Consider the following 27,413-nt stretch of genomic DNA (forward strand, 5'->3'; position numbering starts at 1 on the left):
ATTTACCCCATAGTGATAAGATCTGATCAGAGATAGACATGTGCTGCTCTGTAATATATGGCATTGCTGTGAGATGATATACACTCTTTCATTGTCGTTATAAATAAGTCAAATGGGAAAATCAAGTTTTGCAGCGATACGGACCTTATTTGCAGACATGCAAAGTTCTGAAGACACGTTTGATTCACCAAATCACAATGAATGTATTTAGGACTTTGCATCTCATGAAATGTAGTACAGTATATGAATGGAGCAGGGTGACTACTGTGTGATGTGGTTAGGAAGGAGACTGGGGACACCTAAGGCCAAATTCATCCTGCAAAATGTGCCACATTTTTGGAGAATGTTCATCTTCTCTAATTGCAGCATAGACATGCTGCGCTTACTACTCAGATTGAATGAACACAGGTGCACGGCTATAAATATACACAATGATCTCCATATTGTCTGTGAAAATCCCCAGTGTACATGGTCTTAATGAAGTGTACTATTCTAAGCTAATCTAGAAAGTGTGTTTGCCATGGTTGTATAGATCACATTACATTGTAGGCTATAATTTAATGGTAGACTATAATATAGAAGCTCTATGCCTACACTAGGACAAAAATTTATCTACGCTATTCTGGGGATGTGTTGACATTGTAGTTGTCTTTCAAATTCACTGTTCACGTCACTGCTCCTATAACAAATGTAGTTATTGTACGTACATACCTGAATCCAGAAGCTCAATTGCATTGCAGCTGGAGGACTCAATATTTCATGTTCTATCCATAAGGGATGTAGTTATAATACCGGCGTGCGGCATCCCGGCTGAAGAAATCCCAGTGCCGGAATGCAACTACCCGGCTAGAAGACCGGCGCCGGAATACCGTCAAGAGGTGACATCCCGACACCGGAATCCCGATAGCCAGGATGCCGAACGTAAGTAAAGCGGGGCTGGTTAGGACTTGGGTGGGGGAGGGTTAGATTTAGGCATCACTGGGTGGGTTAAGGTTAGGTACCCCGGGGCTGGGTTAGGCACCACTTTGGGTGGTTGGCTAGGTTTATGCAGTAAGGGCGGAGGGTTAGGTTTAGGCACCAAGGGGGGGGGGTGGTTAGGTTTAGGCACTAATGGGGAGCGTTAGGATAGGGTGGGGGGAGGGTTAGTGTTAGGATGTACAAACAGAGGGTTAGGGGGAGAGGGGGGGAGGATAAGTATACTTACACGACCATTGACGGGATTCTAAGCATGGGGATGCTGCTGTCGGTATATTGACAACAGGCATCCCCACTGCCAGGACCCAGCAGCTCTCCACGCGTGGTACCCCACCGTGTCTTCCTCTCCTCCCTGTCTATTCACTGTGCACAACTCGATGGGGGCAGTGCTGACAAGAGAGGGAAGTCCGGAGAAATGGGGACGGGCCCCCTGTTTAAGTGCCCCGGCCCTGAAGGCTTAATCCAGCCCTGCTCCACATTACACTTTCACTTGCATGTCGCCTTAGTAACTGGATAAAGAATTCATATTTGTCAGTGTTTTTTTTAGTATTACCATATTGGCAAGGTAAATGTGGACATGAATGAAACAAACATTTCACATGACATCATGGCATGCACATGGAACACACTTTGTACACGTGTATAACACTATAGCAGACATTTCACATGACATCATGGCATGCACATGGAACACACTTTGTACACGTGTATAACACTATAGCAGACATTTCACATGACATCATGGCATGCACATGGAACACACTTTGTACACGTGTATAACACTATAGCAGACATTTCACATGACATCATGGCATGCACATGGAACACACTTTGTACACTTGTATAACAATATAGCAGACATATCAGCCAATTCAGAACAGAATAAGGGGCTAATACTGAGTCAGACGGATCCCTTTGTGCGGATTCAAACAGCAAGTTTTAGCATACCGCGCATGGGCAGAAGCCAATATACTCATTTTTGCATATATCTGTCGGATTCTGGGTGGGCCGGATCTTTGCTGGATCTCGCTTTGCATGAAACGGGCACTTCAGGACCGGAACTGGGCGGTGACAAACCGTTCACGCAGAACTGTTCTGTGGGGGTGTTACGGGGGTGACGTGGGCGTGTAGCTTGAGATCAGGGCTATTCTGAGCCCTGTGTATGTGGAAGGGGAAGCTAAAGACTACGCAGACATTGTGATACCATGTAGCCGTATCAGTCATTTAAACCCAAACAAATATAATGAAGTAGCTGCTGTAATTTGCATGGTTCCATATCAGAATTTCAGGGTTACGCTGAAACTATGCAAACATACAGCAGGAAACTCTGTCCGGCGTTTCACGGCTGATAAGATGCGACACTGTGCGATGCCCTATTTAGTTCTTCCAAAGATTTTCTCATTAGGATACAAATTTCTGTGTAATTATCTTTTCATATGTGACCTTATTAATATAGCTAGGTGCTTCCAATTATAGGGATCTAGTACTGAGCCTTGGAGAGAGATAAAGTAGATGGGATAATCAGCTCCTAGCTGCCATTTTCCTGCTGTGTTTGAAAAGTGACAGTTAGGAGCTGATTGGTTGGTACTTTATCTCAGTCCACTTTATCTCTCTCCAAGGCTTAGTACACAGAGCCCTAAGTCCTTAGTGATATCCAGATACACTCCCCATCATTGTGTAGACCATTTGGATTCCACTGGTCAACTCTTATTATCCTTGATTAAAGATTATTAGCAAATACACCTTTAAATTCAATTTATTGTAAATTGTAACTTAAAGCGCATTTGAATCAGATCAGATTATCCTACATTGAGACAATAATATCCAACTTGTGTATCCTGCCGCTATGCGCTTGTTTTGTGTTGTGCTATTTAGTAATCAGTTTCCATGCCCACATTACAGAAGGTACAAATTACGCTGGCTGGAGTCCAATGGCTTTGTCTGAGTCTGATCACTTGGTTTGCATGTGGAGGCTGGTTCATGCTCAGTCCTGTACATACAGTTTCACAGCTCTACTCACATTTAGATTCAAATATTCTCTTATCCAAATAGATATAAGTATTCATATATTGGAAGTACAAGTTCGGTTCCACAATTAAACTTGGGGACATAAAAAAACAAATAGCATTTATTTATGTGACAACTGTTTGTTTCCTGTTATTTCTCCTTGTAGCTTCTGTTCATGAGGCATCTGGAAATTCTGTTCACACGAATGTGCTCATGTAGTTAAGTTACAGTCGCAAAACCAGCAACAGGTGTGAGGTGCTAAACACGGTAGAGGCTGACACAGATATATCATTATTTGTCGCTGGCATTAGTCTATATTAAAGTACTATTATATTATTTTCTATCCATAGACACACTTTGAGGCACAAGCAATGGTATCCAGACGGTAGATAGACAATAACTGGATAGACAGTCAATAGATAGACACCAAAAGGTAGACAGTGAATATGTCGACAGGATCAAAAGGTCGAAAGGGTTAAAAGGTTGACAGGTACAGTTAAATGGCTGACAGTGATACTGGGTTAAAACATCGATGTGGTCAAATGTCGACACACAAATGGTTGACACAAAAAAAAGTTGAAAGGAGAGTATCCCCTAGATATCCCCCAGCACACTAAATTGTACCTGCAACAATTCATGAAAACTATATGGTAATAGAAATTCAGATATTTGTTACATGCATTTATAAGTACATGGTAAGCTGCCAGGCCACTTCACGGCTTCTCTGATACTGGCAGTCCCTACTCTTCATGATAACAGTGCCCACTCTGGGCCATGTAATTATCTGTTGTAAGGCCTCATGATAAAGGCACATACAGAAATACATCCAAATTGAGAGCCAGCTTACCTGTGAGTAACCCACGGGGAACTCCAACTAGCACTACAAGAGCCAGCATGCCCTCCAAATGCTGGTTCATTAATGCCTCTCAAAACAGCAAACATAAAATGTGCTCCTCCCTGACTGTCCCAGCTGGTCATTTTACACGTGCGCAGTAGAACTGAAAGGCCAGGCAGGATGAGATGATGATAACAGAAGAAGTAATATGGAGGTATCCTTACCACTCGGGGAGGAAATACAAAAAAAATTAGATTTTAAATATTGAAGAAAAATTTTATTAAAAATGCTTTATTTAAATAATAAAGCATTTTTTTGCATTGATTTTTCTGTTATCGCCCATGCCATCCTGAGATGCGAAGCTATCGCTGGCGGGGGTTACGTTTTCACCTGAGTTAGAGCTTTTTGATGTTTAATAAGTTGTCTCCATAACCTAAATTACATAAGCTGTAAGTAACCTATACTGTATTCTGCTGTATGGGACTTCCCAGGAAAAGGAAATCAGTGACTCCTATGATAACATTCAAGCTGTTCTAACCATTCAGCGACTGTATCCTGTCCCAGCCAGAGGACAGCAGTAAGGGAACTGCTAATGTACCTTTAATTGATAGTTCAGTAAATGTGAGGAAAGTACTGTAACAAGAAGTGATAGCGAAGGAACCATGGTGAAATGATGAAGTAACCCAAAGCAATCAAATAAAAAAAAAATCATTGCCTAATTTGCATGACACTAATCAAAGCTGATTAATTGCTGGCATTCTTATAACATGTTATATGTGAGTAAATCATGTCCTGGGCATCTAGAACTATACAGCGCTGTGGGGGGAGATCTATCAAACCTTCTAAAAAATGGGAAAGTGGGCAAATTGCCCATAACAACCGATCAGCTTATACTGTCTGTACCTACCGTTTTATAGGCTGTACTTGATAAATGCCAGCTACAAGCTGATTGGTTTCTATGGGCACCTTCCTCACTCTTTAGAGGGGTCAATACATTTCCCCCCTATATGTTAATTTAATATCATTGTTAGGACCGCAATATAAGTTCTGAATAAATATAATGCTACTGTATCTTTATAGTATCCAACACTTAACTGTATTTTGTCTGAGGTATTTTTTGTTATTGCATTCCTGTAATATTACGCAATGTCTTCCAAGATGTCATTGTCTTTCTATAATGATCCTGAACTTTGGCTGACTCAGAAAGCTGTCATAGAAGGAACAGTATGGAAAGGATTTGGTTTGCAGATTGATTTATCAAGGCCTTTACTTACTACTAAGTAGCTTTGGCTTGGCAGTCTGTGCGGTTGCGTAGCCCTTAGTACTCGGCACACGCAACTGAAAATAATGACATGTCTGCATTGGAATATATTATGGTTTCTCAAGCTGCATCCTGTTAAGTACTGTGCACTTTCTGGGTCTGCCTGTTTGTGTTTTGTGTCTGAACAAAACAAGATTCAGTAAGAATTGTGAAATTGTGGATTGAGCTGTAAAAATACCGTCATGATTTTGGGTTTCTACATAGTTGGCGTATCCAGCATCCAATTGTTTGTATCGTAACAGAAATCATTGGGTGATTTAGTTATTTCAGGAGCATTAGGCCGAGAACACACTAGAACGATATTGCCACGTTTTGTCATATTGGAACGACAAGTCGTGAAGATCATGTAGTGTGTACCCACAATTGTGTGCTCCCACAGGTCGCATTAGAGAGACCTTCTGGTTGGCCATGCTGCCTGGCCAATCAGATGATTTCGTATGCGGGGCTGTGCAGTTTACTGAAGGACGGGATGAGGTATCGCTTAGGGTGTACGGCCAATCTTGGATGTTCTGGGGCGAAGGCAAGATTGCCCATCGTTTAGATGTGTACCCGGCCTTACTTAGCACAACGATTGGCTCGGATATACAAATTTGTTTTACGCACGCTGTAACTTCCTTTGTTGTCTTGTGTGCTTTGTTCATCTTATGGAATCTAATGGACAAAGGTCAGCTCACATATCATTTTACACAGCAGCTATGTCTGCTATATAATTTATCATAGGCACTTTTTGTTATTATAAGTGTCCCACAGCTCGTTTTCTCTCATCACAAACATTAACTGAAAAATGTAGGTCACCCGAGGTCATTTATCATTCTAATCGTGGGGAATGCAGAGGATATAAGTCCATGCTGTTGTTAATTTCCTGTGGGATAAGTAATGCACTGTCCTAAATGAGAGGAAACACAATCAATGTTATCAGCTTTGTAAGAGGGAGTTCCCAGCACTTTATGGGTATGATTAATATCACATCGAACACAAGAGTACATAGCAGGGGTATTAGTAGTTCAATGTCGTGACACTGATAGGAACTGTTTATTTTTGTTATTATTTATTTATTTTTAATTACAGTAAAATACTATGCCAGCCACACCTGGGCCATAACTGTACCATGGCACCAACGTTAAGAGAAAAGGGGGAGATGTATCCAAACCTTGGAGAGAGATAAAGTGGAGAGAGATAAAGTACCAAGCAATCAGCTCTTAACTGTCATTTTACTGGTTGTGATTCAAAAATGATAGAATTTGATTGGTTAGTACTTTATCTCCATTTTATCTCTCTCCAAGGTTTGATACATCTCTCCCGGGATCACTTTCCAATTTCCAGTAACACAGATCACTCAGGTACATATACAAAAATTATCCAGTATTTTGTTCAGATCAGCTTATCAGACAGAGATATTGGGCTGACTTGCCATTATGTGGCCAGCATTAGTGAGCTAGTGTTTTTTATTAAGTAACTAAGCTTAGTGTTATGTATGTATGATAAATGTACACATTGCTAGAAGTATACATTATAGTAATTAGAATAGTTCTATGTATATTGCAGCTTCCTGGGGAAATCCTGTATCTTTCATAGTGAAACGCTCTTTATGGACTATTATTGCCATAAACTTTCCCTGTGACACCATTATCTTCAGAGGCAAATAGTGCAGGTTACTATTTTATCTAAGTCTCAGTTATTTTTTTCAGAATTATTATACTCTATATGGTATTAGCCACGTACTTTTTAGTTATTCCCCTTTTACACCAGAGCTAAAACCTGAGTTATTGCAGGGTTAACCCGGGTAGCTCCTTGGTGTAAAAGGGAAAAGGGTTGGATTGCCGGGTCGAGTGACCCGGCAATCCAACCAAGGTAACTTGCAGGGTTTAACACGGGAGTAACCCGTGACACCCTGCAGTGTGAACGGCGTGCTCCGGGTCATGATGACCTGGAGCGCGCCGCATGCCGGCCGTTTGGTCCGGCTTCAGTGGCGCTTGGAGATGAAGTCATCTCCAAGCGTCCACTTCGACGCCGGAAAAGCCGGGTCTATGCTCTGGTGTGAACGGCACCGACTCGAGAATATCCTGGGTCGTTGCCGGGGAAATTCCGGGTCTGATCCGGGTTGGAACAGTGGGCCTGATTCAGAGAGGGTCGCTCTGACAGAGCGCTCGCACTGAATCAGGGCCGGTCTTTTTTTTTTATTTTTAAAATGGCCTCCTGGCCGCTCGCATAGCTGTGGGTGACCACCCACAGCTATATCAAACGGCCATGATGATGGTCGCGATGGTCAAGACCATCGCGACCATCGGGCTTGCGATGAGACCCTTGTGGTAGGGTCTCGTTGCCGCAAGCCTCAGAGAGATTTTGGCTCTAACAGAGCCGGAATATCTCCACTGACATCACTTGTGATGTCAGTGGGGCCGGCGCCAGACGGGAACGCCTCTGTTTGGGCAGCCACCCCCCCCCCCCCCCGGCCCGCCCACCAAAAGGGGTGAGCTGTCACTCAACATCGACAGCACGCCCCCTTTGGTGCGAGACCCAGAGCGACGGATTGCCCGTCGCTATCCAGGTCTCGCGCATGCGCACAATGAGCCGGCTCCGTCGTACGCATGCGCTCTGGGCCACCATCGACTCAGTTGCGAGCGCACAGCGCTTGCGACTGAGTCTGTTTCAGGCCCTCTGTTCCAACACCAGGTCAGACCCGGAATTTCGGTGTAAAAGTGGTATTACATACACATTGACTTCTCTGGAGAAATCCACCTTGGCATTTAATTAGATGCCTAGGGGTAGTTATTTGTCATCCATACTGATGGGTTTGCTCATTTCTGCCAATAAATAGAATTATTTAAAAAATAGAGATTTCCTGCACTGGTGTCTATAGCAGAAGCCAAAATATATTTTAGGTGCATTTTTATGAAGTACTGTAGGTCGCATTATACTGGTTTCTCTGAGGCCTTTCCGCAAAGCTCTGCATCCCACCGACTTCCTACAGCAATCAGCAAGAATTGTATTGATGTGTAAATTAGATGGCCCCTTCTGTATTCAGGCCCATTGATTCTCATTAAAAATATCTTTTATGCATTTGTTACATTTATATTATTGCTGACCTTTTTTTTTCTTAATGGAGTTAATCCATTAAAAAAATTAAGCATTATTTTTTTTTTTTATCTCACTAGAACCCTTCTCAAGTGTTAGGCTGTCTGACTGAGTAGGGGGGAAACTTGGCAGCTAAGTGAACTAATTATTAATTTGCATATTATGGGGTCAATGTAATTAGGGGTGAATTGATGATGATGCCCACATTATTGCCATCGCATTGATATGCTGACAACAGCACCCTAAAATGTCAACTCAAATGTGTCACCAAATCGTACATATTAGTTTGCAACCACATAGGGTTATGTACTAAAATCCACAATTTAGGTAAGTACGGCTTATGTGCGCCAGTATCACTCCTCATTGAGCTGCCCCATTGGAGTGTGTTTATTCAATGTTTATGACTAGCAGTTGTTGTATGCTCGCCCTCACCAGCAATGCGTAGTTTCCGCGCATTTCAGTCATGTGTGTTATGCCTAATGGGGCCCATACATCTGCCACTGATTGCCGCAATTCCCCCTTCAGGGACATTCAGCATGCTGAAAAATGTTGATTCCCTGATCCAGACCCCAAAAATGTGGGGTCTGATCTGCCACTGATCGCTGATCATTGATGGGCGCCGATCCGCGGATCGGCAGAATAGGGAATCGGGGCTGTAAAAGTATAAACCCCTTAAGAATCATTGGGTTCAATAGAATATATATTTCTATACCTACCAACATTTAGGGGCATATCCAATTAGCCACAGGAGTTCACCCGTGACTACTTGCAGTGCAAAAGTCCCGCGACGTGGGGATTAGCTATTCAATTAAATAGCTTTTTCCCCACGTCATTAGGACCTGACTCGCGCGCCTGAACACACTGATTCCGCGAGAACTGCGGAATCAGTGTGTTATTCCATCTCTGTCGCGGCCGAATAGGACAGCTTTATGCGGATTTTACCTCACACCTATATGAGGTGCAAGGTAAAGTCCGACAGCGGGAACTCGCGCGTGGGGTCTCGGTGACTCCCACTAATTGAATCCCGACCAGCGTGACAATTAGCCTTGGGGTAAACCCCGCGGTTAATTGGATATGCCCCTTAGACATGTGAAATCGGAATAAAATAAGCCCCACCTCTGATGCGCCCAAACTACAGTACATGAAGAATCACACGATTATGGTGGAAACATCGGCCACTTTCATGTCATCTCTGCACAGTTTGATAAATGTGCCTGGTTTATAACTACTGCCCCTGTGTTACAGTTACTGATAGGAACAACAGTTGTTCATTTCTAATTTCACGTGAGATGAGAATGAATGGGTGGCTGCTGCTATTGATTAACATTCTGTGCAGACTTAAAGCAGCAGTTTTATAGCTTGGCCTTTTCCTTACCTCTCCGTCTCATTGTCCATGGAGAGCTTTCATACTTTAATGAATCAAATCATTATTTTTATAGCCCTAACATAACATGACAGCGTTACCGATGGTACGATATTATATGTGTTGTCACAGAGCCATGTGAAATTGGTTAAGCACATTATTCGGACTCTCTGAAGTCACACGTTTCACAACAGCACTGGGATATATAATCTCCTAGCGTAGGAACACTTCATTTAACTTGCAGTCATCAGGGATAATAGCGGTTGTAGTGATTTACAGAGCCTTGCTACTTGTTCATTATTCCAGGAGGCACAGGATCTGTTTGAAGGCAATCAGAAGGGGCCCTTAGCTGGAATATACACAATTACAAAGCTATGTGTAACTAAAAGGAAAATAATATGGCTACTAAAAAATACAATTTAAATCAATGCCTTATGACCTCAAGGTGCTAATGGTTCTCTGTATGAAAGACTAAAATGTGGCCTCAAGGTCTGAAATACTTAATTGGAGGATAAACCTCAGCATTGGTTCATGAATTCCAGATGTAAGCCAGTGTTATCCACTCAATGTAGCTGTGCGGAAATGCTATCTGCCCCCAAGCGTCTTAACAACATGTGAGCTGTTGTATCCTCCTCAAAGAGACCAAATCATTCTGTTTAACTTTTTTCCACTTGTATTATTAGATTAAGCTTGTGAAGTTATATATATATATATATATATATATATATATATATATATATAGTAGTAAGTTAACATTTATTGCCTCTAATAGTGCATCTTAACCTTGCTACTTTGATGGACTTTCACAAACATAGAATATGTGCCTTTCTCGCCGTACTTAAAATTGGCATTTCTGTGTGCCAACTGGGCATACGTAGCAAAGGGAACCATCTTGTGTGTATGTCTTTGGAGTGTGTGGGCATGTAGCCAGAGTTACCTCCTATTTTGAGCTGTGTATATCTGGAGGGGATGCGTATTTCAGACAGGCATCTTGCCCCCAGCATGGGGAAAAGTAGGTGCGGATACAGATGATGATGATTCCTCTTGCACATAAAAATGTGTGATGCTTCCACGCTACGGGGTATAAATAGTCATGCTAGAATCCCGTTTTGAAATTCAATGTGAACGCATTCGGACTTGTGCACAACTCAGAATCAGGCCTTAGATGAATATGAAAAAAACTGTAAAGCATAGAGTTTTTCATACAGGTACAATTTGTTCTCTAGATTGTTTCATTTGTAGTTTTAAAAGTATAAACGCACCTGCATACAGTAGCACTGACAGAAACCAAAAGTCTCTCTCTTTCTGTCTCTCTCTCTCTGTCTCTCTAGCGTTGTCTGCAGTCCTGGAATAAGATGGGTATTCAGCAGGGCCGTAGCTAGGGTAGTGCGGCCGGTGCCATCGCACAGGGCACCACAGGTCAGGGGGTGCTGTTTGGGCCTGTGAAATTTCTGTTTATTATCATTCTTGCTTGTAGCTTCCTCTTATTTCATCCCCAGCATCTCCTGGCCTCTCCTATCTCTTCCCTGGCCCTTCCCCATGAAGCCATGGCCTTTTTTTAGGTGCATTATGTCTCTTTGAAAAATGAAGGGGGCGCCAATGCTCTTTCTGGCACAGGGCACCAAAAAGTCTAGTTACGGCTCTGGTATTCAGCATGCCTGTAAGAGTACTCTTCTCCGCTGGTGTCTGTCCAGCTGGGAGACTGCCATTGTACAGTAGCATGTTTATCTATAATGAGGGCATCCCTCGCCGATGATTTGTCATGAGAGGGTCCCCAGGGAACTTTTTTTTTACCCTAAGAAGCAAATCATTTGTAAATGGAACACGTGTGTTTGTAAAGTTGGCACAATCGCTAGGAAGCTGCTGAGCTCTGCCGAGCCATTGTGAGGTGTTATTTCAGGAGAATTTGTATTGTGTTTAATTGTATATGACAGAAATGAAACTGCAAGTCATGTAATGTAAGATTACAGTCTGCCTTCCTGCCTGTTATCCTGCCTGACTTCCTAGGAGACTAGGCTGTGTATATATTTATAGTATCTTCAGTGCATGGGCATTAGTACCATAGGGGCAAGGGGTGCAGCTGCTATGGGGCCCAGAGCTGAGGGGGGCCCATCTTCCTTGTCAATGTTACATGTGTTATATCCAGTTTTTCACCACTGGGTGGTACATAGGGGCCCTTACACACTTTTGCTATGGGGCCTTCAAATACCTTGTTACGCCCATGGTTCAGTGTGTTGATACAGTACATTGGTGATCTATCGCCCCTTATACATGGTGCCACAAGATGCATATGTATAGGAGAGTGTATGCTGATACAAGCGTGCATTAAGTAATAAATCAGCATAAAAGTTTTTGTTGTAAAAAGTTGATCTCTGATATGGGGTCGGTCCTATTAGCCGCTAGTCATCGCGGCAATGGCTGCACTTTACGGCGAGCAAAATTCAGCGATTTCGGGCTCACAGCGGTCAACAAAGGGTGCGAGGTTCCGGTCCATTGCTGACGTTTTAACAGCGTTGCAACGACAACTCGCACCCTTCGCACATAATTAGATTGACCCTAAAGTCTCATTGAAAGATTTAGGTTAGGCTCACACTTGTTGGTCTAGTTTCAGTTCTGTGTGCTACAGTTAATCACCAGATCTGTAGTTAATTTGGCCACACATCTAGAACAGCAGTGGAGGAGATGTACTAAGCTCTGGAAAGTGATAAATTGAAGAGTGATAAACTACCAGCCATTCAGCTCCTACCTGTCATGTTACATTACAGGCTATGTTTGAAAAATGACAGTTAGAAGCTGGTTGGTTGGTAGTCTATCACTCTCCAATGTATCACTTTCCAGAGCTTAGTACATCTGCCCCTTAAGGTTGAATTAGAAATCTGTGATTCGGGATAGTGTATAGGTGGCTTTGGACTTGGTCCAAACAATTTTATGACAAGAGAGCAAACAAACTAGCCAAGGATATCACCACATGTGATCAATTTAAAAAGTACTTTGGATGACAATAGGGGAGATGTATCAAGCCTTGGAGAGAGATAAAATGGAGAAGTTGCCCAAAGCATCCAATCAGCATCTAACTGTCATTTATCTAGCACAGTCTATGAAATGACAGCTGATTGGTTGCTTTGGGAAACTGCATGTTTTCATGATTTTTTTGGGATGTTATCACCATCATTATGTATCTTCGGAGATGCTTGAATTTTACATACGTATATGTATTTCTTTATATAGATCTGTAAAAACAATAGTTGTGTCTGCGCAATGGTGAGGTGGTAATGAGATAAATGAATAGAGATAACTAAGTACAAATGGTGAGTATTTTATTTATTTATAAGTAGCAGAGTTATTATGGAGTCACAGTGCTCCTTGTCTGCTAAACACTTCTGATGCAGGGTGGGAAGGGGGGAAGGTATAAGGAAGGGGGATAATTATGGATGCCGGATGGAACACGGAGGTGTCTAGTGCCAAAATGGTTGGGACTAGTAATTGTTGTTAGAGGGGGTTGTGTGCGTATAGCACACTGGATATGATCATTGAGGGTGGGTAATTGTCACATGGAGCATCCAAATAGATAGTGGAAAAAAAAAAAATAGATATATAGATCTGTCTGTCTGTAAAGTAAAGCGCTGCAGAATATGTATGCGCTATATACAGTAAAATAACTAATAATAATAATAATAATAATAATATAGTAACACATTCCAAATATTAATGATTGCATTAATATTCATGCCCCGCCCTTCATGCCCCGCCCTTCATGCCCCGCCCTTCTCATGTATTCATGCTGCATATCTCATGTTGTAAATTGGATGCACTGTAAAGGCGCATATCCACTACACGATATAAATTAACGATAACGGTATAATTATCGTTCATCATCTGCAATATCGTGCAGTGGATATGCTGGCAACGACCAGCAATGTGCGCTCCCGCTTGGTCATTGTCGGCATCTGTCATCGCCTGAACCTACTGCCCAACCTGACCATATTGTCAGGTTGTGCATTTTCAGAGATGAGGGAGGGTGTCGGCACTGAACGACATATCATTCAGTGTGTCCACTTCACAATATAATGAACAATTGAATAATAATGATGTCGTTATCGTTCAATCGTTCATTAATCGTGTAGTGGATATGCCCCATAACAATTACAATTATTAGATCTGAAACTACTGTCTGTATTCCTACCCAGGCAATAAGTCTTATTCTTGCTTTATGGAAGCCACCCCCACTTTACAATTGCATCTGCACCAGATCAGAGGAAATGAATAGTCTGTGTTATATTTATGAAAGTGATAGATCTAGAGTGGTATGGGTTTGGACTTTGGTGGGACCTTTATGGTTTTCCAGTGTGCCGAAAAACCTAGGCCATACTTGCCGACATATTTGACATGCCCCTCTGGGAAATTATGGCATCATCATTGCCCCACCCTCCACTGCTAAAATCCGCGATTCACATCCTCAAGCAGCAGGGGGAGGAGACGCAATGAGCTTATTCACAGCAAATCGCTTACTGAAGCCCCACGTGCTTCATATGGGAAGTGGGCAGAGTGAGAGAGGCTGGCCTGCTCTTCTGGGGTCCGGGAGACACCACAAAATGTGGGAATGGGAGAGTAGATGAGGCCATAAAGTAGTATTGCATCTTAAAGGGCACTGGGATTTTGGGGTTTATTTATTAAGCCTTGGATGGAGATAAAGTACCAGCCAATCAGCTCCTAACTACCATGTCACAGGCTGTGTTTGAAAAATGACAGTTAGGAGTTGATTGGCTGGTACTTTATCTCTGTCCAAGGCTTGGTAAGTAGACCCCTAATCTGTGCTCCAGCACGTGAGTGCACATTTGGTTTGTGCTATTTGCAGTCTTTAGGCTTCTACAGGCTTCACGTACATTCACATGCGCAACATACCACAGTGAAACAGATCGCTCAGTACCTTTATCATACCTCACATATAATGCTTTTATATGAATATACAGCACTTCTAATTATTATTAATAATAATCTTTTGTTCTTCCACAGTATATAATGTGCCTATTTTTTTTGTTAGATGATTTTGTTGAAGGATACTTGTGACATTGTTTAACTTTTATTTACCCTTTCAGCAGAGCTCAAGGAAAAGCCGCACAAGCGTGTTCTCCTAATGCCATTTCTCTCTTCTTTTTCAGTCTAGGTTTGAAGAACAAAATACAAAACAAAAATAAAATGTTCTTTAAGTTTTAAATACAAAGCAATTACAAACACTGTTCCGTTTTTTTTCCCAGCAGGCACAGCCTAACGCGGACTGGCGTTTCTCACAGGCGCAAAGACCTGGACCCAGCGGGTGAGTGATTGCTCATTTCTTATATTTTCAATGAATGTTCAGTGTTTAAGGAGAAATTTCTGATGTGATGCAGGGCAATCATGGAAGGCGGAATATTACACACACATTGGGGCTTACTCTGAATGAGATGCGACAGCGTCAGAGTGTGATGCGTTGGCAGATTTATGCTAATTACTAGTATAAGTCCTTCCCCTTTAGATGCATCCAACGGTCGCACCAGCTAAACCTGCACCAGCCCCATGCTAGGTGCAGAATCTCCAGCAGAGTATGGTCACCAGTTATGTGACACTCCCATGACACGCCCATAAGATGGTACACCAATAGCCACCTCCCAGTCACAACTCAGGAACGCCCAATACTTTTCCATTACCTCTGTGCATACACACCATGGGACGAATGCGCTGTGCAACTTTTTAATGATCTAGGGGGTCTATGTACTAAGCCGTGGAAAGAGATAAAGTGCACAGAGATAAGTACCAACCAATCAGCTCCTAACTGTCAATTTTCAAACACAGCCTGTAAAGTGACAGTTAGGAGCTGATTGGTTGGGACTTTATCTCCGATCCCCTTATCTCTCTCCAAGGCTTAGCACATAGACCCCTTATACGCATGCACAGGCGAAAAACATCGTCCATTGGCGCGAATAGTAACAGAATCAGCGCCATTATCCTAACTCAAATGTTACTAACATTTACAAATAGAAATGCTACATTTCAGGCACTCTACAGGAATATGAATATTTCAAATTAAAAATGTTTAACACCTTGTATGCCAAACACAGATTTCTGGAAGTTCTCCTGGACTTCTGAGAAGGGCGGCAATTCTCCCATAGGGGAGGCGTTGGTGAGGTCAGACCTCTCTTACAGCTTGTGGAGAGATAAGTTGATGCTGCAACTGCAGATATTAAATGTGACTCCTGAATGGCAGCTGTAGGTGATGTGAAGGGTCTGTGATGGGAAGATGCTTTACGTGACCGAATGCATTGTTGTTACAGTCGAGGGCCACTACAATGAGACGGGTTTCTCTTTTGATACAATAGATGGGTTTATTGTGTACACTTCTGAAGCAGGTTACATGCGGAGAGAATGTGTCTGTTGGTGAGGCAGACTCACACACTGTCAAATAGAATAGCCTTCAATGAATATTATCTGGAAAACGTTGCGCACTGTTAACAATACAGTATGGCTCAACTAAGTGCACACAGGAGAATACTTGCTGTAAATACTTACATTAATTGCAACATTTTTGGATCGTGTGACTCATTGGGGGAGATGTATGAAGCCCAGAAACGGTATCAGTGCACGTTAGGTGCGCTGATATCGCTTTTCTGCCCGATGTATGATCGGGGGTCTGGGCGGTAAATGACAGGGGCGCTATAAGATAGCAGCGCTGATAGCCTGGGCATGTACGAACAGTCAGATCGTCTGACCGTTCGGCCCGCTGTAGCTGTCGTTATCGTTATCGACAGCTACAGCCTGGCGCTAGCCTATCCAGGCTGCACGCGGGGATCTCGCAATACTTGCGAGATCCCGCGCATGCTCAGTGGGGCCAGCCGGGACAGAGACACAGCGCATCAGCACTAGGTTGATGCGCTGTGGTCTCTAGCGGGTAGCGCCGGAGGGGGGAGTTAACGCTCCCCCTCTCCGGCCGATGAGATGTTCTTACATCTCATCAGTAGTGCTTCCTGCTTCGCCTCGGTAAAGTGGCGAAGAGGGAAGCGTTATAGCGGCACGCTATCATACATCTACCCCATTGTGATTGTCATTTTTAATTTAAATGGATAATTACTTATCTCATGAAAACAATTAACTGACTTACACAACGCCTGCTCCACAGTTGAAACACCGCTTCAATTTACATCGATTGCACCGTTGGTTACTTGCATGTAAGCTCTCACGAGCAGGGTCCTCTTCCCTCATGTGCTTCTCCTTCACTTAATCATACTTTAATATACAACATTACCCCACCCTTGGTTGCCGACACCATGCTGCTTATCTAAGTGTTATGCAGGAATGTATTAATCATGTATCTGTCCTGCATTGTTTGTACTGTTAATAACTGTTTTCTTGTGTGCTCATTTGTTTATGTACATTGTAAGGCGCTGCGGAACCCTTGTGGCGCCATATAAATAAAGGATAATAATAACAATAATAATGTAAGCGATGAGGTCTTTGGGTCCATTGTGTGATGCTTTATCAAGTTACACATCCATGTACCTAAACGTTGCAAATGTGTGTTTATAGCAATCATTCTGTTGCGCGGACTCTATTGATTTCGCAGCCCTGTTGAATAATCATTCAGAAATTTCAGACAGCAGTCAATGTTTATTCCAATCAATGTTTATTGATCCAAGTCACTGACTCAGATCAATAAACAAACTACATTTTTAGCAGAAATGTACTCAACATCAGCTTTTATTTGACCAATTGTCTGTTTACTTAAATGAACATTTGCAGTATCTTGACATGGGTGGCTCAGCACAATCTATATAAAAAAGGCAAAGTCTACAGTATTAGGAAGTCACATGTTTCCTAGGCTTTCCTAGGACAGTGATCTTCTTTTTTTGACAACCAAAATTTTGAATCTACATTACTAATTGTCCTATACAATGAACTCCATATGAACCCAGATTAACAGGACATCTAATAAATGGTCCTATAACTGTTTTATTTCACGTATGACCTATTGTGCTGGGATTGTGCTGGCCAATAAGAAGCCATAATCTCGGAGTTTGCCACTTCTTATCAGTCCCCCATCATGCAGTTCTCAGGACTCTACTAAGGTAAAGAATCAAGTCAGTGTAACCATCAGTTCTAAGTTATTTTTTTGGTGTTTTATTGCATTAAACAGCTTGATCTGTACCTATTGTATTTTGCATTTATTGACTTGAGGAGATATTATTGCCTGCCCTTGCATTCAGGCTTCGGGGATCTGTAAGGGCAGCGGTGTGACCGTTTGAAGCATCCGAAGGACGCTCCAGGCAGCACTGCTGCATAGATTCTGGCTGCAGGGTGCCATTCTAGACACCCTGCTAGCCAAATGAGGCTAGCAGAAAAAAGCTCAGAGGGCCAAACCAAATGATCCTGAGGGCCTTATACGGCCCCCGGGCAGGAGGTTCCCCATCCCTGTTCTAGAAGATAATAGCTAGAGTCTGAGTGGTTGCTATGGGCAACATCACCACTTCTAAAAACCTGCACTTTAGTAAGTATACCCCTTAGTGTAGTCAGTAGGTAGACTTCAGATGGCCGCCTGAAAGCCAGTGCTAAACATAGGCCTGAGCATTGAGCAACATGATCTTTTTCTTACCTGGATTTCCACATTTGGGCACATTTGGACACTTGGGACTTGACCCACCTCCAGTATGACATGGGGGCATGCGTGGGTGGGTATGTGTGTAAATCATCTATTTCAACTGGTTCATTCTTGGACAAGCAGGTTACTTTATGTACACACGTGGCGATTTTTAAAAAAAGTTGGTGTACTGTATATCATACTTTTGTCATAGCTGTGTCATGCTGAGGGAAATTTTATACTTCTGTCTAGACAGTGCGGGAGATGTATCAAACCTTGGAGAGAGATAAAGTGGAGAAGTTGACCACAGCAACGAATCAGCTTCTATGTATGATTTATCAAGTAGGTAGAAGCTGATTGGTTGCTATGAGCAACTTCTCCACTTTATTTCTCTCCAAGATTTAATACAGTACATCTAACCCTGGACCAGTTAATGTTTAGGGGGAGATGTATCAAACATTCTAATAAGTGGAGAAGCAACCAGCTTGTATGTGTCATTTATCAAGTACAGTCTATAAAAAGATCAGCAGACGCTGATTGGTTGCTATCGGCAACTGTTTTGCACTCTTTAGAAGGTTTGATACATCTCCCCCAAAAGCATACTTGCCTACCCTCCCGATTTGGTCGGGAGCCTCCCGAAAATCAAGTGCCGCTCCCGACCTCCCGGGAAGGCAGGCAATCCTCCCGCTGCTGCCACCCCTCCTATCCCCCCCCCAGCAATTACCTTGATACCCCTGCAGCGTGGGGCCAGTGACGCGATTCACGCTGAATTGCGTCATTTTGGCCCCGCCCCCTGCTTCACAATGCCTGTAATATCGACATTGTGTAGCAGGGGCGGGGCCAAAATGACGCGATCGTGTGGCCCCGCCCCCGTACCACCCACAAATTATTGTAGTCTTGCCGGCCCCGCCTCCTTGTACTGGCCACGCACCCCTGTCATGCCGATTTGGCTGCTCCCTCCCGGAAGGGGCAGCCAGAAAGTTGGCAAGCCTGCCCTAAAGTGACAAATAAATCACACCTCTACATATTTAGGGAGAGTTACAGTATATGAAACCTTGTAAAAAGTGAAGATGTAAACAAGTGGAGAATTTGCCCATAGCAACCCATCAGTTTCTATCTACCATTTTATAGAATGTAAATGCTAGCTAGAAGCTGATTGGTTTGCAATAGGCAACACCTCCACTTCCCCAATCTTTAGTAGGTGTGATACATTCCCCCCTTACATTTTTCGTTTTGTGTTTTTATTTCTAAAGCTGCATACACACACAACGATTTTGTTACCAACGATTGTATGAACGATTATCTGTCAGATTTTCTGTCAGATTTTTAAAAGTGTAATGAACGATTTTTATGAACTACAAATAATTTTTGCATATTCCCTTACTGAAAATCGTTCAGTTGACAATTCTGACTGAACTACAAACGTGAACGCGCATGAAGGATAATCGTTCATCGTTTAACTCAGAAAGTGAACAATTTTTTTAAACGATATCGTTTAACGATAATCGTTCAAAAAATCGTTGTGTGTGTATGCACCTTTAGGGAATAGACAGGATGAAAACTATTTGCATAGCATTTGTAATGCATTATGTAATTTATGTTACACAGTTTTATTGTGTCTGGTTTGCAGCCAACACCATGGTTCAGTAGTCAGGCTACAAGCAGATAGGAAAAAAAGACTGCGCGCATGTGAAAAATGTATTTCTGTATGTTCCAATTCATTAAGAAAGCTGAGAAATTCCCTAGATGAAAAATACTAATAAAAAAGCTTGTAAAATGTGAAATACGACAGTACAAAGTTTCACATGATAGTAACCCAATTGTGCATAACATAAATCATGTGGAAGCTGTATGCAGACTTGTCAAAAGTTTAGCTGTGTTCACTAAGGGATCATACCTAACAGCCATTATAATGTTGTGTGGTTTACTATAGTTTTTAACACTTGGGAAAACCTGCAGGTAGCTACAAATGCTAGTAACAGTCCATTGAGAACACAAATGTTTGAGTTTGGGATGCGTTTAGTAGTATATGTACAGTAAATAAAATTTTTTAAAAAAGAGTGTGGATAGAATGCCTAAGGGTGCGATTCTATTGCAAGCACGTTTTGGGTAGGGATGGACATCGGAAGCCAATGGTTAGCAACCATCGATGTTTCCGAGTCAATGGAAGTACTTTTCCGTCGAATAGCGGGAATTCGATGGTTGCCAGCTATCGGATGCAGCTATCCGATGTCTGGCGGTGGGGGGGGGGAGCACACACCAGCATCGGGAGAATAGATGCCGGGTGCATGCGCACGGCATATATTCACAGTGTTAGGGAGAGCCTGGGGGCAGCCCAGCATTTCGGAGAGTGCTGGGCACGCCCCTACAGTGACTTGAACGGAGGTGTTGCGAAGCTCCACCGTCATTCACAGTGGCTCTGCCCCCTTTTCATCCCTAAGTGCGCATTCGCGACTCTATGACTGCTTCTGTGCATGCACACAGTAAAACCATCACGATGTATATACAGGTTCAGTCTCCCATATCCAAATATTCCGAAATCCGGACTATTCCGAAATATGGAATTTTTTCAGCATGACTGAGATAGCGACACCTTTGCTTTTTGATGGTACAATGGGAATGGGATTGAAAAGCCGGCGCTGTTTAGCTGCTGGTTCAACTCCCAACAGTGTCAGCCTGACAGGAGGAGATCCCGACAGCGGCAGGTAAGTCACCTAACCCTCCCCTCTCCCCCCCTAACCCTCCCTTAGGGATGTCTAACCCTATACTCCCAGGGTGGTGCCCAACCATAAGTCCCCCCCCCCCGGGGGTGCCTAAACCTAACCTCCCCTACCCCTAGCCTAACCCTACCCCTGGGGATGCCTAAGCCTAAATCCCCCAAGGTTGTCTAAACCGGCGTCATTTAGTCTGATGGTCTATTAACTACATCCTGGTACAATGTACACAAACTTTGTTTAAGGCACAAATTATTAAAAATATTGTATAAAATTACCTTCAGGCACTGTGTATAAGGTGTATATGTAACTTAAATGAATTTCATGTACTGTATGTACACAAACTTTGTTTGAGCCACAAAATTATTGAAAATATTGCATAAAATGACCGGCAGGCTGTGTGTATAAGGTATATATAATACATAAATGCCTGTGTTTAGATTTGGGCCCCATTCCCAAGATATTTCATTATGGTATGCAAATATTCCAAAATACGGAATATTCCGATATCCAAGATTACCCTGGTCCCAAGCATTCTGAATATGGGAGACTCAACCTGTACTATCGAATTGTTGCGATGCAATGGCTGGTTGCCATCGTATCGCTGGAATTTGATGTTGGTAGCCCAGAAATCATTTGAATCCGGTCTTCCGAAGTCCATCCCTTCTTTAGTTTTTTTTCGTGATAACATGATCCAAAGAGCAATGATGTGTGATACCAACAGCAACCAATAAGATATCAGATTTCAGCAATCTAGTACAGTCACAGCAATGTAAGCTAGTACTGAATTGGTTGCTGAGGTTCATATAGCATGCTTTCTACATGCACTTTCATGAAAGAAGTAACTATGTCTTACCTAGCCAAGAGAAGTGTTATTTGAAACTTTTTCTAGTTTCATGTTGTATTACAAGCACTAAATTAATGGGTGTAATATATTGATTGCCAATAAATAGGTTGACAGTCAATAGGTCGACACAAGCTGTCAACAGGGTCAAAAGGTCGACAGACAAATGGTTGACAGGGTTAAAAGGTAGACCGGTTCAAAAAGTCAACACACAAATGGTCGACACAAACATTTTAATTTTTTTTTGTGATACAGGGACCTATTCATGATGTTAATTAACATTCTGACTCGCCGCGGCTACCGGAGCAATTCATCATTGCTCCGGGGCGGTGACAGCTAATGTGATATCAGCTGTCCCCGCAAGCCGCTTCACTGCTCCTTTCCGGAGCAGAGAATCTTTTCACTGCTCCTATCGGAGCAATGACGGGACTGCACATGTGCGACCCACAGGTCACGCATGCGCACAAGAGCCCTGACGTCCGGCGGAAGGAGCTGGACAGGGGCGGAGGGATCCAAAAGGATCCCTCATCGCAACCCAGACCTCCTTACCATGATGAATTCTGTCCCTATACTAGTGTATGGGGACAGAGGGCTATTCTGCCAGAGGAAGGTAAGTAGGAGATATCTGTGATATCTCCTGCTTTACGTACTTGATGAATGGCCCGATAACTTAATTTTTACAATTGCAGGTGAAAATGTGCATTTTCACCTGCTTTTATGAAAATTAAGTGATGATGAATAGGCCCCTTAACCCTAATCCTAACACTCCCGCTAGTGCCTATCCCTAACCCTCTACTTAGTGCCTAACCCTAACCCCCCTAGAGTATAACCCTCCCCTAGTGCTTAACCTTAACCGTCCCCACCAGCAGCTTAACCCCCCGCCCACCCCCCCTAGAGTCTAACTCTCCCCCTAGTGACTAACCCTCTCCCTGGTGACTAACTCTAACCCTCCCATAGTGCCTAACCCTAACCGTCCCCTCCAGCAGCCTAACCCCCAACCCTCCCCCAAGTTCCTAACCCTGGGATGTTGAAAAAACAAGTCTCAACCATTTGTGTGTCGACCATTTGGGTGTCGATCTTTTGTAACCGTTGACCTTTTGACCATGTCAACCTATTGTCTGTCGACCATCTGTATATCAACACTAATGACCCAGTTCAAGTGGTAGCTCATCAGCGGCTTTGACCAATAGTCTCAAACGACAGGCTTGTTAACATTCATTCCTATTGCTGTACTACAACGGTCAGTGAGAGCCGCTGATGATCGTTGTCCTTAGTAGAGATGAGCGGTTCGATTTTGGCTCAAATCCCAAGTTCGGATGTCAGAATAAGGTAAAACATCATCTTTCGCGGACAGCGGACATCTGTACCATGATGCCCATGAAAGATGGCGTTTTGCCTCGTTCTGAACTTGTCGGGAAGATCCGAGCCAAAACCGAACCGCTAATTTCTACTACTTACTAAATCTACCCCGAAGTCTAATAATATGATTTTGAAACAGGTGTCCAGATATGCCCAGCTATATGCGATAGCGCGAGACACACGCCTGCGAGCGGATATGTGCACTGCGTACACGACTGCGCCTCCATAGGAATGCATGGTGCGATCGCAGTGCGCGCCATAGCGTACTGTAGCATATGCAGGAGCTGGGAATCACATGGCGCGATGCGTGCACACATTTGTGGCACGATCAGCCACAATGTAACTGGGCGCATATATATACAAGTGCGGTGATCTATGATAACGTTACAGATTGTTGTAATAATTCCAATATTCAGATCTGCAACGCCGCTCCCAGAGTCATGTTTTGGGCGGTGTAAATCTCCTGACACCTTTTTCCTCCCAACCTGCTCTATAAGTTCTTTTTGCTTTGTTGTCCTACAAATTCTCAGCATTACTTCCCGTTTTTGGCTCGCAGGACGGTGCTGACACTCTAACAAAAGCATGAGTGGGCTAAGGGGTCTTCTTTTCTATCATCAGTAGCCTTAACCAATAGTTTTAAAATGGCAATAGGAATGAATGCCTCACCAGGCTTGTTCACCATTCATCCTATTGCCATTTTAAAACTACAGTATTAGTCAAAGCTGCCGATGATTGGCGGCCTTGAAAAACCGTAGTGTATGTAGTTAATATACCACCAGGAGTCTCTAGGAGAAAGCAAAGGATGCAGGTCACACAGAGGGAGAGGCTGGTGTGCTTAGGCCAGGGGTGTAAGGCCATAGTTAGGTTCAAACACATATGGGTAGATGAATCAATACTTTGGGGCATAGTTATCTCAATCTGCATTTTTAATGCGGATGCGATAAATATTTATTGAGTAAATTCGCAATGTGAAAATGAATATATTATTTACACAAATGTATCCAAGTTCCCTTGACAGGAGATGGGCTCCGATAAGAGCCCAGCCTGGCAAAGAGCTGGAAGAGGTGTGATAGCATAATGCTATCACATCATACTAGCTTACACTCCCAGAAAGAGGCTCCGGATTTTTTGGGTAGCCCCCCTCACCCCCAAAAGAGTAGGCACTACTCCCGCATCCCACCCATTTTCTAGAGAAGTGGTCAGAATGGGGAGAAACTTATCTGGAATATAGGGGGTGAGGAGGGGGCAGGGCCTAAATTCTATGATAAATGGGACATTGGGTCCCACCCCCTATTTAAATATCGCTGTATTTTTCCGCAAGGGGCGGGGCCCCCATCACCTCCCACAGCTTCTCCCAGAGAGGAAAACATCAAGGTAGGCAAGTATGTAACACACTGCTTCCTGATTCGGGTCCCCCACAGTCAATGCGCAATAGATCCCCATTTATGTAACCCCCTCCACCCCCAGGGACCAGTGTTATTTTTTCATTAGTTTAAAAACCCTTCATGACCCCAGTGCCAATATTTTTTTTTATGGGGCATTACACACCCAGCTCCAACCCCCAGTGCCAATAGAAAGTCCCACCTTGTTTGTATTGCCCCCACCATCGTGGGGCATTACCCCTCCCCCCACATGCAGAGCACAACGTAGTGAGTCAGAGGGATATGATAGTCAGTCCCTCCTGTAACAGCTGATCTCTGCACTTGCTGGGGTTACGTAGCGGGAAGGCACAGTCTCATGGGATGTGACCGTGTCACCTAAAGCCTAGCTGGCTGCAGTCGCATCCTGTGCCAAAGCAACCAATCAGCTTCTCTCATTTATCTAGCTCAGTCTCTGAAATGACAGAAGCTGACTTCACTTTATCTCTCACTAATGCAGGTAATACAGTGCCCCGATTTCCTGTTCTGCCAATCCGATCCGCGATTCGATCCATGGATTGCGGCATTGATAATTGGTTGTCTGTCGGGGGATTGGGAATAAAATGCTTGTTAAAAATCTCCGACTCGACGATCCTGATAATTTTTTGATCAGAATCGATGAATCGAGGATTTCCAACATGTTGGTTTTCCCCCTTTCCCTGACCATGTCGTTGGCAGAACAGGGAAGTTGCAGCGATAGAGGCTAGATCTACCATTTCTAATACTGCGGTGTTAGCATTTTTTTGATGCTTTACCAGGTAACCTAAGAGCTCCCTCACATATCAGCCAGAAAAAAACAGACTCTCTTCAGTTAAGCACTTATACTATGGGGCATATCCAATTGCTGTAGCCTAATTATCAGCGCTGACCGATTCAATGCTCTGCTGAAACCCCGCACATTAATTACCAGAGGGTACAGTTTTCCTCGCATCCTCAGGAGCTATGAGGAAAAGTCCATGTTAAAATGTACCCTTGGGATTTAACTCGTGGGGAAACCCATAGACTTCTGCATTTTACACTGAAGCTATAAGTTACTGCGCGGTAGCCAAGGTTTTACTATGCAGAGAAATTCTAAATAATTCAATAGTTCCGGGCTTGAAACCCAGAGCATTTTACAGCGAGGCAAACCCTGCGCTAATTGGAGATGCCCCTATACTGTATGTCTTTAAACTGTAAGGTAAAAAGAAAAAAAAAAAAAACGATTTAAGTATCGGAATCATTCAGCATTGCTGTAACGCAGGAAATGTTACTGATACTGTATCTCCTGTCCACAGCGCAGTTCCGATGTGGCTCGCCATCACCATACACTAGTATGTTGAACTACATTCATGAAACTTCACAAACTGGTGTTAGTTCCCAGAGCCAGGAGGACAGGGTTGCAGAAAGGGATTCGGAAGGATAGCTGCTCCCCCTCTGTCCCTGCACCCCTTACTCTCACCGCCCTCCCAGCAGTAATAAGACTGGATTAAACCCGGCACTGACATTTTTTCGCTGCTATTAGCAAGCAGGAATGGCAGTGTTAAAGGGCTGGTGGGGACAGCTGCTTTTCAGAGCAATTACCCCTGCAGAGGAGCAATGCCGAATTGCTCCCGTAGTTTGGTATTCGTTTCCACAACTCACAGCAAGTTGGATCTCAAAGTTACAGGGGGCCGACGGGGCAAAATGATGACTTTGCACCTTAGTCTTGGCGTGGTAAACTCTGCACCTAATTGAGAGCTAATGACACACAACCATATGGGGATGGTGGGGTGCTCCGATACTGACAGTAATGGTGAGATCTCCTACATTATAGGCTTAATAAATACCCTTTTAACTTGCTTTAGTGTTAATCATGCTTAAATTGCTTTATCTGTATGCTTACCAGAGCATCTAAGTTTTATAAATAGGACCCTTACTGACCCCCAACTCATGCCCACTTTAACACCACTAGAGCTGGCACTGGCCAATCATGGGACACACATAGGCAGTGCCGTAACAGGGCATGGTGTTGTGACGTCATGGGTTTAGGGGCAGGGCCGCCATCTCCGGTAAGTAAAGCTTCACAGGCTGCATCCCTTGGACGCCCTGGGTGGCTCTACAGTAGCACTAGTAGCTGCAGGTTGCCGTTTCAGGCACCCTGCACGCCACATGATGGTGCCACTGGCACACCACTAGTTACGTGGTGCGACAGCGGTTTCCCTTCTGCACCTGTATAGAGTTACATTTTGTTCTGACATCAAGCATTTGGAAAACACTCCCACTCCTCTGTTTGCCTCTGGGGCCGGGGGGGATTGTGCTCTCTTTTATCACAGAAATAATGGTTAGTTAGACCCTTTAAGTCATAGCGGGGGATAAAAAAACAAGAAGGAATTGTTAAATTAGTGTTATTCCCTTTAAATTTACATGACAATATTATTATTTTTACAATACAAGGAGAGGTACACTTTCAGTATAAGATTTTTTGTTAGAATACTTAAGACCGCAGTTCAGATTGGATGCTGCAGCAGCAAAATCGCTATTATTAACCAAAATATATTTGCTTCCAAAACACCATCATCAGTACTTGTTTCATAAATCAGAACTTGGTAAAAATAAGAACAGATTATTCATTGTTGAGCAATGCCGGAGATCCCGGGCTGTACTGTTGACAGAACAACAGCTTGTTTCAGTTTTGTTTGTGGTTTCTGTTTTATTGCCTTTGATATTTAATGGTAATCATGTTGTGTCATTGTGGTCTTTTGCAGAGCACAACCCACAGAGGAAGCTGGCGTGTGGCCAAACAACCAGTTTGAAACCGAGAGACTTCAGGCGATGATCCTGGCATCCGCAAACGGTCAGTGTTCTACGCTGGCATCTGGGAAAATAGCGTGGTCTATTTAATCATTTATGCAATCCCATTCTGTGTAACCGCCACTGAT

General features: G+C 43.4%; 1 protein-coding gene across 30 annotated transcripts in view; it reads left to right on the plus strand.

Moving 5' to 3' along the window:
• Positions 1-27,413, plus strand: part of LOC148506021 (protocadherin gamma-B5-like) — a 519,059-nt gene that overhangs the window by 483,657 nt on the left and 7,989 nt on the right. For 25 of the 30 annotated variants that reach the window (XM_088447428.1, XM_088447418.1, XM_088447408.1 and 22 more), the window contains exons 2-3: positions 14,832-14,890; positions 27,240-27,328. In XM_088447428.1, coding sequence (XP_088303554.1) covers positions 14,832-14,890; positions 27,240-27,328 — 148 coding nt within the window. The remainder of the gene's footprint in view (positions 1-14,831; positions 14,891-27,239; positions 27,329-27,413) is intronic. The other 5 variants (XM_088447414.1, XM_088447427.1, XM_088447419.1 and 2 more) reach the window with 1 other exon arrangement.

The sequence above is a fragment of the Taudactylus pleione genome, unplaced genomic scaffold, assembly GCF_031769625.1.
Source record: "Taudactylus pleione unplaced genomic scaffold, aTauple2 ptg000431l, whole genome shotgun sequence".
NCBI lineage: Eukaryota > Metazoa > Chordata > Amphibia > Anura > Myobatrachidae > Taudactylus > Taudactylus pleione.